Source organism: Sander vitreus, unplaced genomic scaffold (genome assembly GCF_031162955.1).
Source record: "Sander vitreus isolate 19-12246 unplaced genomic scaffold, sanVit1 ctg250_0, whole genome shotgun sequence".
Taxonomy (NCBI): domain Eukaryota; kingdom Metazoa; phylum Chordata; class Actinopteri; order Perciformes; family Percidae; genus Sander; species Sander vitreus.
The window spans coordinates 73927-92500 of record NW_027595422.1 but is presented as its reverse complement, the minus strand read 5'-3'; the positions used below and the strand labels follow the sequence as shown (position 1 = coordinate 92500).

Below are 18574 nucleotides of genomic sequence, written 5' to 3'. Positions count from 1 at the left end.
TCTCTCTTTTTCTTCTCTAACTGTCTCTCTGTTTGTCTCACCTGTCTGTCTCTCAGGTGTTGCAGCAGTGTGTGAGTGGCAGACAGACTCTGGATCTGTCTCAGCTGTTGAGGGTCAGAGGTCGTGTCGTCTGCTCTCAGCAGTTGGACGCCGCAGCGTTCTCCCTCAGCTGGTCAGCCGTCTGTCCGTCCATCAGCGTGGATGTCCAGCCGGTCCGAGCCGTTCCCATCATCCCCACCGCTCTGCTGCGGAGTCTGACCAGCGCCAACCGCCCGCCGCTGCACGCCAACCGACAGAGAGGGTGAGAACCACTTCCTCTTCACTTATATCACAGTACTTTACCGTAGTCAGAAAGGCTCTCACTATGACTCTGAAGCTAATCACACACACACACAAACAGACACACACACACAGACACACACACACACACACACACACACACACAGACACAAAGAGACACAGACACAAAGGGACACAGACACACACACAGACACACAAATAGACACACACACAAGTATAAACTTCAGGTCACAGTACAGTACGTAGGTTGGATCCTCCGCAGAAACATAAGTCAGCTAACTGCTGCTGAACATTAGTCCTGTAGGGTAACATTACAGCTTGGTTCTGGTTTAATACTGGACCAGTTCCAGAGATTATTGTTCCATCAGACACACAGACATGGAGACAGAGAGTCCAGGGTGATATTCCCCTGTAGATGGAGGGTTGTTCTGACGGAGTGTGGTCTGTGTCTGCAGGTTTCTGACCATGGATCAGACCAGGAAGCTGCTGCTGCTGCTGGAGTCAGATCCTAAAGCATCCAAGCTGCCGCTGGTCGGACTGTGAGTGTTTCCTTAGACAACAATCAGGAGAGAGAGTTACAAATAGTGATGCACCGATGTGAAAATTGTGGCCGATACAGATATTAATATTGCTGTTATGGCCGATACCGATATTTACCGACGTTGATATCTCGGTATAGGAAACACATTTTTATGATAATCAAATAAAGAACTATTTTCCAAAATGCATTTTTTTTTATTTATTTTTTTACTTTTGTGATTTATTTTCTGAAATGACTGATATTGGGCACCTTTACCTGTGTGCAAAATATGACTGTCATCAGATTTTCAGAAGAAAAAAATAATATATATATCGTGCACCACTAGTTACAAACTCATCTCGTTCATCAGATCGCTGGAACAAGTATTCAGATATTTTACTGCAGTAAAGGTACTAATACCACACAGTGGAAATGCAGTGAAAATGTTCCTTCAGTTATCTAGTAGTAGTCTAGTAGTCTGTAAGTGGGGGGGTGATGGTCCAGTGGATATGACCCATGCCTTTGGTGTGGGTTTGATTCCCACTGTGATACATCAACCAATGTGTCCCTGAGCAAGGCACTTAACCCCTAGTTGCTCCAGAGGCGTGTTACCTCTGACATTTATACCAGCTGTAAGTCCCTTTGGATAAAAGGTTCAGCTAAATGACCTGTGATGTCAGTATCATCAGGCAAATGTAGTAAAGTATTAAAAGTAAAATCCTCCCGTTTAGATACTGGAAACAATCCAAACAGTCACTCAACTGTCTTTCTCTTTTCGGTCTTTCTTTCTTTCTGTCGAAGAGAAAGTGGCATGAAAAGAAAAGTACAAGTACCTCAACATTTGGACTGAAGTACAGTACTGGAGTAGATGTACTTAGTTACTTTCCAGCGCTGCTCGTCCCTGAATCTGTGTTAGTAAACCCACATGCATGGCTGACTGTACCTCCTGTTCCTCTGTGACAGCTGGCTGAGTGGAGTCGTACACGTCTACAACCCTCAGGTGTGGGCCTGGTGTCTGAGGTTCCTGTGTAGCTCCGCCCTCCAGGACAGGTGAGTTCACCTGTTGGATCCACTTCAGTAGACTGTAGGCTGTAGGCTTGGGCCGGTGTTACACCGTAAATGGACCCAACTCTTGTAGTCTGTTGTTGTGGAGTCAGTGAGGCCTCCTGCACACTGGCTGTATGGCGTGAGCGTGGCGTTTCTGTTGCGTGGCGGCTGCCAGAAAGGTGTCTGACGTGGTGCTGCTAGCCTTGTCTGGACACATGGATGTTTCCCGTTGATAAAATGAAGTAATAGCGTGTTCTTCAACTTTATTTAGTCAAAATTTTTGTGTTTGTACATTTGTTTGCACATATTTTGATATAAATGATATATATTTATATGTTAAACATAAATATATTCTGATCTGATTACAGCAAAGACAACATCGGCAGTATTGACGGCAAAATAGGCTCCAGAATATTTCTTTCTGTATTGACAGGTGCAATAGGCAGCTGACACGCTCACGCCACGCAGAGACACGCTCACGCCGCGCAGAGACACGCTCACGCCGCGCAGAGACACGCTCACGCCGCGCAGAGACACGCTCACGCCACGCAGAGACACGCTCACGCCGCGCAGAGACACGCTCACGCCACGCAGCTGACACGCTCACGCCACGCAGAGACACGCTCACGCCACGCAGCTGACACGCTCACGCCACGCGCAGCTGACACGCTCACGCCGCGCAGCTGACACGCTCACGCCGCGCAGCTGACACGCTCACGCCGCGCAGCTGACACGCTCACGCCACGCAGAGACACGCTCACGCCACGCAGCTGACACGCTCACGCCACGCAGAGACATGCTCACGCCACGCACGCTCACGCCACGCAGAGACACGCTCACGCCGCGCAGAGACACGCTCACGCCACGCAGAGACACGCTCACGCCGCGCAGAGACACGCTCACGCCACGCAGAGACACGCTCACGCCACGCAGCCAGTGTGCAGGAGCCCTGAGTGTTCATTTTCGTTTCTGTGTTTCAGAGTTCTGTCTGAGAGCGGCTGTTTCCTCCTCGTCCTGTTCGGTTCAACCCACAGAGCTCCTCAGTTCTTCCAGTGTCAAGGATCAGCATCTGGTCCACAGCTGGACTACCGCCTGCTGACTGCCTCCCAGTGTGTCACACTCTACCAGGTAACAACATACACTGAAGCTGGGTTCCCTTTACACCAGTTATTATAAAACCAGGGATGCACCAAATCCAGATTGTTGAGGTTCTGCTGAATCCTGAACCCCCTGGTTGAGGTTCTGCTGAATCCTGAACCCCCTGGTTGAGGTTCTGCTGAGTCCTGAACCCCCTGGTTGAGGTTCTGCTGAGTCCTCGTCCCGTCCTCAGTCCATGAACACAGTCAACACATTAATGAAGTAAACAGTGACTGTCCTTCCTTTGCCGTACCTGAAGTTGCTGCATTCTGGCTGCTGTCTGTAGATTCCTTCATGCTCAGCTCGTATTCTTCCAGATGTTTCATACCAGATGTTGTAACAGCGGTGATGTTGTGTATTGTTTAGGGTCCTCGCCACCACCAGACTAATCAGCATTGCAGATTGAACATGTAGCTGGACTTGAATGGCCTTCTTTTGACTGAAAGTGCTGCCAAACAACACTTTTTCTGCTCACCAGTTCCATTTCCACTTCCTCTCAGCCTGCTGCATTGAAGCTCCACCTCCGTAAACACCTTCCTGTAATCAACGGCGCCGTCATCACGGCGACCAGCGTAGTGCTAGCGTAGGGTTCGGGTCCCTGCGAAAAATTCTAAGCCTCCACTGAAACCGAACCCCGTCAAAAAGCCCAATATTCGCCCGAATCCTGGATTTGGTGCGTCCCTATATAAAACTGTCTCAACTGATGTCTACCTTCAGCAGGCGGTCTCGGTGGAGGGTCAGACTCTGCGCTGTGAGCTCGGCTCAGAGGATCACAGCCGCCAGATGGAGATCTTCAGAGAGGCTCAGACCTCCTTCAACAGGTACCAGAGTCTCCTGCTCTCTGTACCTGCACACAGAGAGACCCCAGACAGACACACACTGACACAGAGAGACCCCAGACAGACACACAGAGAGACCCCAGACTGACACACAGAGAGACCCCCGACAGACACACACTGACACACAGAGAGACCCCCGACAGACACACACTGACACACAGAGAGACCCCCGACAGACACACACTGACACACAGAGAGACCCCCGACAGACACACACTGACACACAGAGAGACCCCAGACTGACACACAGAGAGACCCCACACAGACACACACTGACACACAGAGAGACCCCCAGACAGACACACACTGACACACAGAGACCCCCAGACAGACACACACTGACACACAGAGAGACCCCCCGACAGACACACACTGACACAGAGAGACCCCAGACAGACACACAGAGAGACCCCAGACTGACACACAGAGAGACCCCCGACAGACACACACTGACACACAGAGAGACCCCAGACTGACACACAGAGAGACCCCAGACTGACACACAGAGAGACCCCAGACTGACACACAGAGAGACCCCCGACAGACACACACTGACACACAGAGAGACCCCCGACAGACACACACTGACACAGAGAGAGACCCCCGACAGACACACACTGACACACAGAGAGACCCCCGACAGACACACACTGACACACAGAGAGACCCCCGACAGACACACACTGACACACAGAGAGACCCCCGACAGACACACACTGACACACAGAGAGACCCTGTGTGCAGTGACAGAAAGTGTTTCACGCTCTGATTACTGCCACATCTTAACAGACGCACAGACAGACAGGCACACAGACACAAACAGACACACACACACACACACACACACACACACACACACACACACACAGAGAGACTATCCTGATGGATGTTTGTTTCGTTGTCTCCTGAACTGGTCTTCTCTGTCCTCAGAGCCGCCCCCTCAGCTGCCGGTCTCTCTGTCAGCGATCAGGACTCGGGGGTCGAGGATGAAGACTTGTCTCCCCGCCCGTCCCCGAGCCCCCACCTCCCCGCTCAGCAGGTCAGTCACAGGTGTTACAGGTCAGACGTATAACAAAGGGCCTGTAGGTATCTAAAAACAGCACTTGCAAACCTTATACTTCATAGCTTTCTGGTTTACCCACATTAGTGATCTGGTTTACATCAATTAGTACAAGACGTACAGACATATAGTTCGCCCAAACGATGTTTGACTTGGTAACAAAATTCCAGGTATAACGTTAGCGTTGTCTTCCTGTAGAACTTAGTTCTGGGTTCTTTAGGAGTGTTTTTCTGTTTCAGGCTCGCAGAGTTCAGCCATCTGTTCCTGAACTTTCTCTGCTGATTGACAGCAGCTTCGTCTCCAATCAGAACAGCTGGCAGGACGCAGGCTCCACCCACAGACCTCCTGCTGCTGCTGCTGACAGGAAGTCTGCCCCTCCGACAGTTAACAGACCTGCAGCCCCCCCTCACCTCCACAGCACGCCATACTCCAACCTACAGCCGCCCTGCAGCTGCTGCTCCGCCCAAACCTACGACTGCACCTCCATCTTCTCCTCCCCGGGACTCCGCCCAGCACACCCTCACCACAACACTCTGAGGTTACTATCACTTACTTCTTATGTTGTTTCAGTCTTTTTGATTTCACTTTTTGTTTAGTCTTGGGGCGTTTTCACACCTGAAAGTCTGAACCAAGGTTCATGTTTTTGTTACATCGTTACATTTGATCCGGTAAGTTTTGGTTTCACACTGCAGTTATGCAAGCGCACTAAAGATCTCTACGTGACAAAACTACGTCCTGCCGTCATCACGTACGTGAGCTGCGTCTCCAGATACTTGTAATTGATTGGTTGGTAGACGGGCTTCCCCGTCCTCTCGTCTCCTCTCTCTGGGTCGGAGGTTTTTCTGACAGTTCAGTGTAACAGTGTTTATTATATTACAAAAATATAGGCAAAACCTTATCAAAACTTGTTCCTGCACGTTCTGCAGACAGGATAACTATCTTATAATAACCTAAATATGCCCATGCTTCAGACTTAGTCCTCTAAGAGGGCTGATAAATGTCCGGAGCGCTGTCATCTCCTCCTGACGCCATGAGGCTACCCAGTGCGCCCACGCAGCAACATCAGGAGACTCGGATGAAGCTGGGAACATGCAGTTTCCACACCTTGGTAATCCACCGTAATAACCATCCATCTTCATCCGCTTATCCGGGGTCGGGTCGCGGGGGTAGCAGCTCCAGCAGGGGACCCCCAAACTTCCCTTTTCCCGGGCCACATTAACCAGCTCCAACTGGAGGATCCAGCGTTCCCAGGCCAGGTTAGAGATATAATCCTCTCCACTCTAGTCCTGGGTCTCCTCCGAGGCCTCCTCCCAGCTGGACGTGCCTGGAACACCTCCCTAGGGAGCGTCCCAGGGGGCATCCTTACCAGATGCCCGAACCACCTCAACTGGCTCCTTTCGGCGCAAAGGAGCAGCGGCTCTACTCGAGCTCCTCACGGATAACTGAGCTTCTCACCCTATCTCTAAGGGAGACGCCAGCTACCCTCCTGAGGAAACCCATTTCGCCGCTTGTACCCTGGATCTTGTTCTTTCGGTCATGACCCAGCCTTCATGACCATAGGTGAGGGTAGGAACAAAAACTGACCGGTAGATTGAGAGCTTTGCCTTCTGGCTCAGCTCTCTTTTCATCACAACGGTGCGATACGTAATAATAATGATAGTTTAAATGAAAACGGTAACTGTTATCGTCAACATTTTTATCGTGGTTTCCAGTTACACTGGTAATAGTTAATCCCTAGTTGCTGCCCATCTATAACTATTTAAATAAGTAACATTTTGATCACTGCAGCTGTTTCTAGGCGACAGGAGCGGTGCTTCCATGCCAACAGGAGAAGCTCTGTAGACCAGACGGTCTCATTTCAGACAGCGCTCGGTTCGGCCTTCGTGGGCTTTTGAGGGAAATCAGTTTTTTAACCTGGCCATGTAGTTTTCCGTTAAGTTTTTCTTGAAGGTTTTAGTTTTTATTTAGTTCCAGTTTACTGCAAATGTTTTTCACAGCTTGTTTGACGTTACCGCAATAACCCTGCAACACCTGTCTTCCTCCCTCCAGTCTCCACCCTGCTGCTGCTCCATCCTCTCATCCCCACAACTCCTCCTCCTTCCAACAACCATCCACCTGTTTCTGTTCCTCCACCTTCCATCCATCTCTCTGCCCCCCCTCCTCCCTGTCCCTGCAGCCACCCTCCCCTCGCCCTGCGGTGTGGAGACTCGCCCTCTCTCCCCGTCCCCTCGGTGTGGAGACTCGACCTCTCTCCCCGCCTTTCGGTGTGGAGACTCCCCCTCTCTCCCCGCCCCTCGGTGTGGAGACTCCCCCTCTCTTCTCCTCCCTAGGTGTGGAGACTCCCCCTCTCTCCCCGCCCCTCGGTGTGGAGACTCCCCCTCTCTCCCCGCCCCTCGGTGTGGAGACTCCCCCTCTCCTCCAGCGGCAGCAGCAGCCTCTGTGTCTTCCTCCTGTGTGCATCATCAAGGGGGTGGAGTCATCCCGTCTGACACCTACCAGCTGCTCCTCCATCAGGACCGACAGCTCCGCCTCCTGCAGGAGCAGGTAACAACAACAGCTCTTTTACGTTTATTTGTTACACACACACACATAATATAAAATACATGACTTATATTGACCAAATGTATAATAGAAAATCACCAGTTCATTTTAAGTGTTAGTGTTGAAAAGTCAGATATAAAAAGGAGATATACATACAGAGAAATGTCCTGACCGGCCTCAGCGTGGGGATGTCAGCAGTCATGCTGCTTCCTTTATCATGGATAGCATTTTTCAGCAGTCCTGCCTGCCCTCCTGACACAGTATTATAATGTTCTGATACCGATGCTAAAGCAATACTTAGAACTAGAACTATCCTCTCCTCTTTCTTTTTTTATGACACCCATTCTTCTTGCTGGTCAGGTGTTTGTTTGTGAGGTTGTCATGGTTTGTCTTCAGGTCCAGATGTTGCTGGAGGCTCAGAGGAAACTTCAGTCGTCATCCAGCCGGCCGGTCGATACTCAGACACCCAAAAGTACCGCCAGCATCGCTGTGGGAACAGGTGAGACACACGGGATCCCTGTAGGTCCATGGACCTGTGTATCATTCACATAAAAAATGTTTTCTCAACCACTCAGGTTTTCCAATTTCCAATTTTGTGACTGATATTTCCGAGCAAGTAGACACAGTCAGATGGTTTCTAGATCTCTCTTGAAGGCAGCTTCATTTCCCAGAGAGAGGGAGAGAGACATGACTGTTAGATGACTGGCCCCCGCAGCCTCAAAACACCCCCACAGGTCTGATCTCTGCTACATGACTGGCCCCCGCAGCCTCAAAACACCCCCACAGGTCTGATCTCTGCTACATGACTGGCCCTCGCAGCCTCAAAACACCCCCACAGGTCTGATCTCTGTTACATGACTGGCCCCCGCAGCCTCAAAACACCCCCACAGGTCTGATCTCTGTTACATGACTGGCCCCCGCAGCCTCAAAACACCCCCACAGGTCTGATCTCTGCTACATGACTGGCCCCCGCAGCCTCAAAACACCCCCCACAGGTCTGACCTCTGCTACATGACTGGCCCCCCGCAGCCTCAAAACACCCCCCACAGGTCTGACCTCTGTTACATGACTGGCCCCCCGCAGCCTCAAAACACCCCCCACAGATCTGACCTCTGCTACATGACAGGCCCCCCCGCAGCCTCAAAACACCCCCACAGGTCTGATCTCTGTTACATGACTGGCCCCCGCAGCCTCAAAACACCCCCACAGGTCTGATCTCTGTTACATGACTGGCCCCCGCAGCCTCAAAACACCCCCACAGGTCTGATCTCTGCTACATGACTGGCCCCCGCAGCCTCAAAACACCCCCACAGGTCTGATCTCTGCTACATGACTGGCCCCCCGCAGCCTCAAAACACCCCCCCACAGGTCTGACCTCTGCTACATGACTGGCCCCCCCGCAGCCTCAAAACACCCCCCACAGGTCTGACCTCTGCTACATGACTGGCCCCCGCAGCCTCAAAACACCCCCACAGGTCTGACCTCTGCTACATGACTGGCCCCCGCAGCCTCAAAACACCCCCACAGGTCTGACCTCTGCTACATGACAGGCCCCCGCAGCCTCAAAACACCCCCCACAGGTCTGACCTCTGCTACATGACTGGCCCCCGCAGCCTCAAAAACACCCCCCACAGGTCTGACCTCTGCTACATGACTGGCCCCCACGGCCTCAAAACACCCCCACAGGTCTGACCTCTGCTACATGACTGGCCCCCGCAGCCTCAAAACACCCCCCACAGGTCTGACCTCTGCTACATGACTGGCCCCCGGCAGCCTCAAAACACCCCCCACAGGTCTGACCTCTGCTACATGACTGGCCCCCGCAGCCTCAAAACACCCCCCCACAGGTCTGACCTCTGCTACATGACTGGCCCCGGCAGCCTCAAAAACACCCCACAGGTCTGACCTCTGCTACATGACTGGCCCCCCACAGGTCTGATCTCTGCTACATGACTGGCCCCCCGCAGCCTCAAAAACCCCCACAGGTCTGATCTCTGCTACATGACAGGCCCCCGCAGCCTCAAAACACCCCCACAGGTCTAACCTCTGCTACATGACAGGCCCCCGCAGCCTCAAAACACCCCCACAGGTCTAACCTCTGCTACATGACAGGCCCCCGCAGCCTCAAAACACCCCCACAGGTCTGACCTCTGCTACATGACAGGCCCCCGCAGCCTCAAAACCCCCCCACAGGTCTGACCTCTGCTACATGACTGGCCCCCGCAGCCTCAAAACCCCCCCACAGGTCTGACCTCTGCTACATGACTGGCCCCCCGCAGCCTCAAAACACCCCCACAGGTCTGACCTCTGCTACATGACTGGCCCCCGCAGCCTCAAAACACCCCCACAGGTCTGACCTCTGCTACATGACTGGCCCCCGCAGCCTCAAAACACCCCCACAGGTCTGAAAAATATGGGTTTCTTTCAACCAAATAGCCCAAAAACAACTCCGATGGTTCCATCAGGTTTCTCTGATTCTTCTTCTCTGTTTTCTCTAAAATGAGGTATCATTTAATAAGAATGAGGTTTATTGACGATGAATTCCATAAATAAGGTTTAAAGTGGTGGTGATGATTTGGATTAGTTGGCTAAGAAGATGTAACACAGCATTGGGGGATCGTTTATACTTAACAGACGGGACAACGGGAGGGTTACACACCTGCGTTTTTGTTGTCTGAACGTGGCCTTATCCCGCCGTCGCCGTCGGAAAAAGCAACAAACATGTTGGGAGAAAGGCGAAAAAAGAACCTCAGAAGCATAAAAAAGCGTCCTAGTAGAGATCACTTCTGGGTCGGGCGTCGTTTAGGTTTTAACGACTCTGATTCCAGATGTGATTCTTCCTTCTGGTTCTGGTTCTTATTGATTCTGGTTCTTTGAGGGGATGAAACGGGTCTCGTGCTTATTTCACAAATAAGAGGAACGTTGTGTTTTGAGTCAACGGTGGGTCGCAGTTTTTTACGGCGTTTTTCAACGTAACATGGAGCCAGACTACAGCGCCGCTTACTGAGCTGCACGGCTGCAACACAACAGGAGCCTGGTCGGTTCTCGATGCCGAACCCAAGTCACTAGTAGAGATCACTGCTGGGTCGGAAAACATCACAATTAGATAACAAATCAATTGTCATGTTTAGTTTTTTTGGTTTTATTTTGAAAATTAAATGAAATTGTATGAATGTTTTTTTTTTTTTTTACATGTCTCTGTTTCCAGGTGCTAGTTTGTTTTGGGGGACTCCGGTCCAGTTCCCTTTCCCACATCAGGAAGAACAGGCTCCTCCCCCTTCCTCACACGCCGACCTGTCCATCAACGGGCCTGGGGGCGGAGCCCAGAACAGTGACATCACAGCTCAAGAGGCTGCCTGCTCCCCCTCTGCTCAGCACAGGTGAGACAGCTGTTAGCTTCAGATAGCATCTCTCTTTTTAAGGGCTAACTTCAGGGGTTTCACCCTGGACTGATGGAACAACAATCTCTGAAACTGGTCCAGTATTAAAGGAACACACCGACTTATTGGGACTTTAGCTTATTCACCGTAACCCCCAGAGTAAGACAAGTCCAGACATACCCTTCTAGTGTCCGTGCGTGTTGTAACGCTGTCTGACTAGCTTAGCACAGATCCTGGAGGTAACCGGCTCCATCTAGCCTAGCTTAGCACAGATCCTGGAGGTAACTGGCTCCATCTAGCCTAGCTTAGCACAGATCCTGGAGGTAACCGGCTCCATCTAGCCTAGCTTAGCACAGATCCTGGAGGTAACCGGCTCCAACTAGCCTAGCTTAGCACAGATCCTGGAGGTAACTGGCTCCATCTAGCCTAGCTTAGCACAGATCCTGGAGGTAACCGGCTCCATCTAGCCTAGCTTAGCACAGATCCTGGAGGTAACCGGCTCCATCTAGCCTAGCTTAGCACAGATCCTGGAGGTAACCGGCTCCATCTAGACTAGCTTAGCACAGATCCTGGAGGTAAACGGCTCCATCTAGCCTAGCTTAGCACAGATCCTGGAGGTAACCGGCTCCATCTAGCCTAGCTTAGCACAGATCCTGGAGGTAACTGGCTCCATCTAGCCTAGCTTAGCACAGATCCTGGAGGTAACTGGCTCCATCTAGCCTAGCTTAGCACAGATCCTGGAGGTAACTGGCTCCATCTAGCCTAGCTTAGCACAGATCCTGGAGGTAACTGGCTCCATCTAGCCTAGCTTAGCACAGATCCTGGAGGTAACTGGCTCCATCTAGCCTAGCTTAGCACAGATCCTGGAGGTAACCGGCTCCATCTAGCCTAGCTTAGCACAGATCCTGGAGGTAACCGGCTCCATCTAGCCTAGCTTAGCACAGATCCTGGAGGTAACTGGCTCCATCTAGCCTAGCTTAGCACAGATCCTGGAGGTAACTGGCTCCATCTGGCCTAGCTTAGCACAGATCCTGGAGGTAACTGGCTCCAGCTAGCCTAGCTTAGCACAGATCCTGGAGGTAACTGGCTCCAGCTAGCCTAGCACAGATCCTGGACGTAACCGGCTCCAGCTAGCCTAGCACAGATCCTGGACGTAACCGGCTCCATCTAGCCTAGCTTAGCACAGATCCTGGAGGTAACCGGCTCCATCTAGCCTAGCTTAGCACAGATCCTGGAGGTAACTGGCTCCATCTAGCCTAGCTTAGCACAGATCCTGGAGGTAACCGGCTCCATCTAGCCTAGCTTAGCACAGATCCTGGAGGTAACTGGCTCCATCTAGCCTAGCCTAGCACAGATCCTGGAGGTAACCGGCTCCAACTAGCCTAGCTTAGCACAGATCCTGGAGGTAACTGGCTCCATCTAGCCTAGCCTAGCACAGATACTGGACGTAACCGGCTCCATCTAGCCTAGCTTAGCACAGATCCTAGAGGTAACTGGCTCCATCTAGCCTAGCCTAGCACAGATACTGGAGGTAACCGGCTCCATCTAGCCTAGCTTAGCACAGATCCTGGAGGTAACCGGCTCCATCTAGCCTAGCTTAGCACAGATCCTGGAGGTAACTGGCTCCATCTAGCCTAGCTTAGCACAGATCCTGGAGGTAACTGGCTCCATCTAGCCTAGCTTAGCACAGATCCTGGAGGTAACCGGCTCCATCTAGCCTAGCTTAGCACAGATCCTGGAGGTAACCGGCTCCATCTAGCCTAGCTTAGCACAGATCCTGGAGGTAACCGGCTCCATCTAGCCTAGCTTAGCACAGATCCTGGAGGTAACTGGCTCCATCTAGCCTAGCTTAGCACAGATCCTGGAGGTAACTGGCTCCATCTAGCCTACTGCTCCCAATAAGTGACAAAATAACATGTTCCTGTTTACATGTTGTGATTTGTAGAGACACAGCGTGAACAAAAAACAACGTAACATGAGACACAGCCATCTTCTAACTGTAAACAAACTGGGAACTATATTCTCAGAAGGCGAAGCACTGCTACTTGGGCGGAGGGATTTGCTCGCAGCAAGCCTTTCTGAGAATATAGTTCCCAGTTTGTTTACGGTGAGCAGATGGCTGTGTCTGATGTATGTGACGTCGTGCTGTAAAGCAAGTCGTGATTCTCGCAAGATTTGGCGGGGCGCCACCACTCAAACCTGCATTGCTGGTTTGGTCAGCAGCTCCCCCCTTGCTTTGCTATCAGGATGATGTAAACAAGTTTGTTTACCATCAAAATGACTTTGAAGCTTTTCTATTAAGGTACAAATCTTGCATAGTGTGTCTACAAACAGAACCAAGCTGTAATGTAACCCTACAGGCAGAACCGTGGCATGGGTTGAGCCTACGGTGCGACCACACGGGGCCTCGCACCTCCTCCTCTTGTTTAATACTGGACCAGTTCCAGAGATTGTTGTTCCCATCAGTGACTTAGACACCGTTTCATGGGGAAATATGGTTGAAAAATACTAACAGTTACAGTTAACCTGTAAAGACAAACACGTGGACTCAGACTCAGACTGGTAACTTGTTGTGTTTCAGCGTCAGCGGCCTGCAGAGTCCCGTCCTGGGAGAGAGTGTGAGCATGTACAGACCTGCAGACGACCAGCAGAGCTTCTTCAACAACCTGATGGTAACAACAACAACATGAACTGTGTTTACATGAACAAAATATTGCAGTTTTTATTCTGAAAAAGACAAAAGTTGTGGCTAATGAAAGTGAATATGCTCCTGTTTAAATGCAGCCGTGATGTAAAACACTAAACATGTTCATTCATTCATTCAACCTTTATTTAAACTGGAGAGATCTTTGAGGGGCGGCCCTCTTTTACAGTGACATGGAGGAACAACAACAACAACAAAGACAACAACAAAACATCAATACAGACAAGAATACACCATAAGAAAGAGAACTGGACAGGGGGCGTATATTCACATGTAACACACACACACACACACACACACACACACACACACACACACACACACACACACACACACACACACACACACACACACACACACACACACAACCGCACACACACACACACACACAGACCCAACCGCACACACACACACAGACCCAAACGCACACACACACACACACACACACACACACACACAGACCCACACACACACACACACACACACACACACACACACACAGCAAGGCACACGAGAACGCACGCACACACACCCAAACAGACACACACACACACAAACACACATATACACACACACACACGCACACACGCACAGACCCAAACGCACACACACACACACACACACACACAGACCCAAACGCACACACACACACACACACACAGACACACACACACACACACACACACACACCCAAACACACACACACACACACACACACACACACACAGACCCAAACACACACACACACACACACACGCACAGACCCAAACGCACACAGACACACACAGACACAAACACACACACACACACACAGACACACACACACAGACACACAGACCCACACACACACACACACACACAGACCCAAACACACACACACACACACAGACCCAAACACACATATACACACAGACCCACACACACACACACACACACAGACCCAAACACACACGCACACACAACACAGCAAGGCACACAAGAACGCTTTAAAAGTAAACTAGAACTTTCTGAAATGAAAGGTAGTATAAGACGGATACAAAAGGAAGTACAGTTATGTAAAGCATGTACAAGTAGACGTGAGTTGATTTAAGATCCAGGAGTCGGGCCACTAAAGTTAAAGTCTTAGAGCAGAGGGAGTCTGATAATACCAAACGTGTGCTGATGGTCTGTGCGTCCTCAGACTCAGGTGACCAGTCGTCTCCAGGAGTCAGAGAGTAAACAGGAAGTGGAGGAAACGGAGGAGGAGTCCCGGAGGCGGAGCCTGTCTGTGGTTTCGTCCCAGTCGTCCCGGAGGAGGCGGAGCTGCGGAGGAGACTCGGTGCTCAGCGCCACCGTGAGGCAGCTGCAGCAGCTCGGAGTCGACCTAGAAGAAGAAGATCTGAGCGAGTCGGACCGGAGAAACCAGCAGACTATAGAGAGCAGCAGGTACACACCTCACCTGGGTCTCACCACCTTTATAAGACTCAGGAGAAACCAGCAGACTATAGAGAGCAGGTACACACCTCACCTGGGTCTCACCACCTTTATAAGACTCAGGAGAAACCAGCAGACTATAGAGGCAGCAGGTGCACACACCTCACCTGGGTCTCACCACCTTTATAAGACTCAGGAGAAACCAGCAGACTATAGAGAGCAGGTACACACCTCACCTGGGTCTCACCACCTTTATAAGACTCAGGAGAAACCAGCAGACTATAGAGAGCAGCAGGTACACACCTCACCTGGGTCTCACCACCTTTATAAGACTCAGGAGGAACCAGCAGACTATAGAGAGCAGCAGGTACACACCTCACCTGGGTCTCACCACCTTTATAAGACTCAGGAGAAACCAGCAGACTATAGAGAGCAGGTACACACCTCACCTGGGTCTCACCACCTTTATAAGACTCAGGAGAAACCAGCAGACTATAGAGAGCAGGTACACACCTCACCTGGGTCTCACCACCTTTATAAGACTCAGGAGGAACCAGCAGACTATAGAGAGCAGGTACACACCTCACCTGGGTCTCACCACCTTTATAAGACTCAGGAGGAACCAGCAGACTATAGAGAGCAGCAGGTACACACCTCACCTGGGTCTCACCACCTTTATAAGACTCAGGAGAAACCAGCAGACTATAGAGCAGCAGGTACACACCTCACCTGGGTCTCACCACCTTTATAAGACTCAGGAGAAACCAGCAGACTATAGAGAGCAGGTACACACCTCACCTGGGTCTCACCACCTTTATAAGACTCAGGAGAAACCAGCAGACTATAGAGAGAGCAGGTACACACCTCACCTGGGTCTCACCACCTTTATAAGACTCAGGAGAAACCAGCAGACTATAGAGAGCAGCAGGTACACACCTCACCTGGGTCTCACCACCTTTATAAGACTCAGGAGAAACCAGCAGACTATAGAGAGCAGCAGGTACACACCTCACCTGGGTCTCACCACCTTTATAAGACTCAGGAGAAACCAGCACTGAGACTATTTCTCTTTCATAGTTTAACATTTCTCTGTGTTTACTTAGTTTAATATTTGTGTGTGTGTGTGTGTCTCTGTGTGTCTGTGTCTCTGTGTCTGTGTCTCTCTCTGTGTGTGTGTCTCTGTGTGTGTCTGTGTCTCTCTGTGTGTGTGTCTCTCTCTGTGTGTGTGCGTGTGTCTCTGTGTCTCTCTGTGTGTGTGTGTCTCTCTGTGTCTCTGTGTGTGTGTGTGTCTGTGTGTCTCTGTCTGTCTCTCTGTGTGTGTGTCTGTGTCTCTGTGTGTCTCTGTCTGTCTCTGTGTGTCTCTGTGTGTGTGTGTCTGTGTGTGTGTGTGTGTGTGTGTCTGTGTGTCTCTGTCTGTCTCTCTGTGTGTGTTGGCAGCACTCTGGCGGGCATCAACCCTGCGGCTGTTGTGTCCAGACTGAGCGTGTCTGAGGCGTCGGCGAGCGCTCTGTTCCCGGGCGCCAGCGTGGACCTGAGTCTGGAGGCCAACGCCATCGCCCTGCGCTACCTGACCGACTCTCAGCTCAGCCGGCTGTCTCTGGGAGGCCACGCCCCCCAAACAGTCTCCGCCTCCAACTCCAACCACTCCCTGCTGTCGCCTAGCAACATGTCCCTGGCCACCAGGAAGTACATGAGGCGGTACGGCCTGATCGAGGAAGAGGACGGCGAAGAGGAAGAGGAAGAAGATGTTCGCCAGCCGCTCCTCCCGCAGAGTCAGCTGATCCGCGACCTGCGGCCCAGAATGCAGCTGTTAGCCGGCGGGAACAAAGCCAACGGCGCCAACAAGGAGAACTGTTCCCACAGGCGTCCATCTTCAGCGAGGGCGAGCAGCCGCCAGACGGAGGGGTCGGTGGGAAACATCCTGGACCTGAGCCGCCTCAGACAGCTGCCCAAACTCTTCTGACTCCACACACAACCAGAGAACCAAATACGCTGTTTTTTACATGGAGTCTGGTGGGGAAACGGCCTGGGACAAACGCCAGAACATCAGCAGTCTGAAAGGTGCTAGGGACTATAAAAACTCATATTTATTTACATTTTAAATGGAGTCCTGTGTGTCTGAAGTGCTGAGGACTTTATAGACGGTCAAATATTAAAGGTAGTCTGGTATGGAAACGCTCAGCTGGGAGTCTGGTGGGTCCAATGTGCGCAGTAAAGAAACACCAGAGCCAAATATTCAGGAAACCTGAGCTGCAGGCGCATTTTATCTGAAAGCTGCCGGATGATTTTAAAAACTTTTACTTTTTAAATGGAGTCTGGTATGGAAACACTAGGACAAACACCACAACACTGGCTGTCTGTTAGGGGCTGGGGACTTTAAAAACTGTCATATTTTAAATGGAGTCTGGTGTGAAAGACAAACATTCAGGAAAACAGCTGCTGTTCAGACACACGTCATCTGAAAGCTGCTGGAGGCTTCTAAAACCTGTCATATTTTAGTCTGGTGGGTCCAAGGTGCTAAGTGTGAAAATCTTCCATCTTCAGTGTGACTCACTAAAGACCGACTGGAACATTTAAAACCTGTTTTTAAGTGAGTCTGGGGTTTACTGGTCCGACTGGTTTTGTCCGCTTTCACACATTTTATCAGACGTTATTATTATTATAGACGTTTGTGTGTTTTTATGAAATGTGTTTGAGCTTTTATTTTGTCGTCACTTCCTGTTTTAATGTGAAATGTCTTTTGCACATATTTCTTTTTCAATATTTATTTCACAAATAAAACTTTTCTTAATACTTTTAATACCTGATTACATGTTTATGTTTAAATAGTAAACAGCTTTTAAAGGAACAGTCACACATTTATGGGATGGAGAATTTAAATGTTAGGATATTAAACATCTGGAAGCGTAATGAAGTATTAACTACCTGAGAATATCCAAATATAAACACCTGTAATATAAATATCAATCTGACGTTTTCTCCTTAAAATATTCATATTATTACTTCAACTTTTTCTTAAAATATTACGACTTTTTTTTCTCAAAATATAACTTTTTTTTCTGAAAATATTACTTTTTTCAAAATATTACGACTTTTTTTTCTGAAAATATTACGACTTTTTCAAAATATGACTTTTTTCAAAATATAACTTTTTTTTCTGAAAATATTACGAAATTTTTCAAAATATTACGACTTTTTCAAAATATTACGACTTTTTTTTCTCAAAATAATCCGACTTTTCTCAAAATATTAAGATTTTTTTTTCTGAAAATATTACGACTTTTTTCAAAATATTCAAACTTTTTTTTCTCAAAATATTACCACTTTTTTTCAAAATATAACTTTTTTTTCTGAAAATATTACGAAATTTTTTCTCAAAATATTACGACTTTTTCAAAATATAACTTTTTTTTCTGAAAATATTACGACTTTTTTCAAAATATTCAGACTTTTTTTTCTGAAAATATTACGACTTTTTTCAAAATATTACTTCTTTTCTGAAAATATTCTGATTTTTTCTCAAAATATTACTTTTTTTTCTTAAAATGTTACGACTTTTTCAAAATATTACGACTTTTTTCAAAATATTACTTTTTTTTCTGAAAATATTCCGACTTTTTCAAAATATTCTGA

General features: G+C 49.5%; 1 protein-coding gene across 1 annotated transcript in view; it reads left to right on the top strand.

The window, feature by feature from the left end:
• Positions 1-17433, top strand: part of stil (STIL centriolar assembly protein) — a 22951-nt gene extending 5518 nt beyond the window's left edge. The window contains 14 exon segments of the mRNA XM_078244519.1: positions 57-301; positions 756-839; positions 1784-1870; positions 2848-2995; positions 3722-3825; positions 4774-4882; positions 5143-5441; positions 6953-7235; positions 7238-7447; positions 7841-7943; positions 10653-10824; positions 13406-13496; positions 14709-14953; positions 16379-17433. Coding sequence (XP_078100645.1) covers positions 57-301; positions 756-839; positions 1784-1870; positions 2848-2995; positions 3722-3825; positions 4774-4882; positions 5143-5441; positions 6953-7235; positions 7238-7447; positions 7841-7943; positions 10653-10824; positions 13406-13496; positions 14709-14953; positions 16379-16904 — 2706 coding nt within the window. The 3' untranslated portion in view covers positions 16905-17433.
• Positions 17434-18574: the final 1141 nt, after the last annotated feature.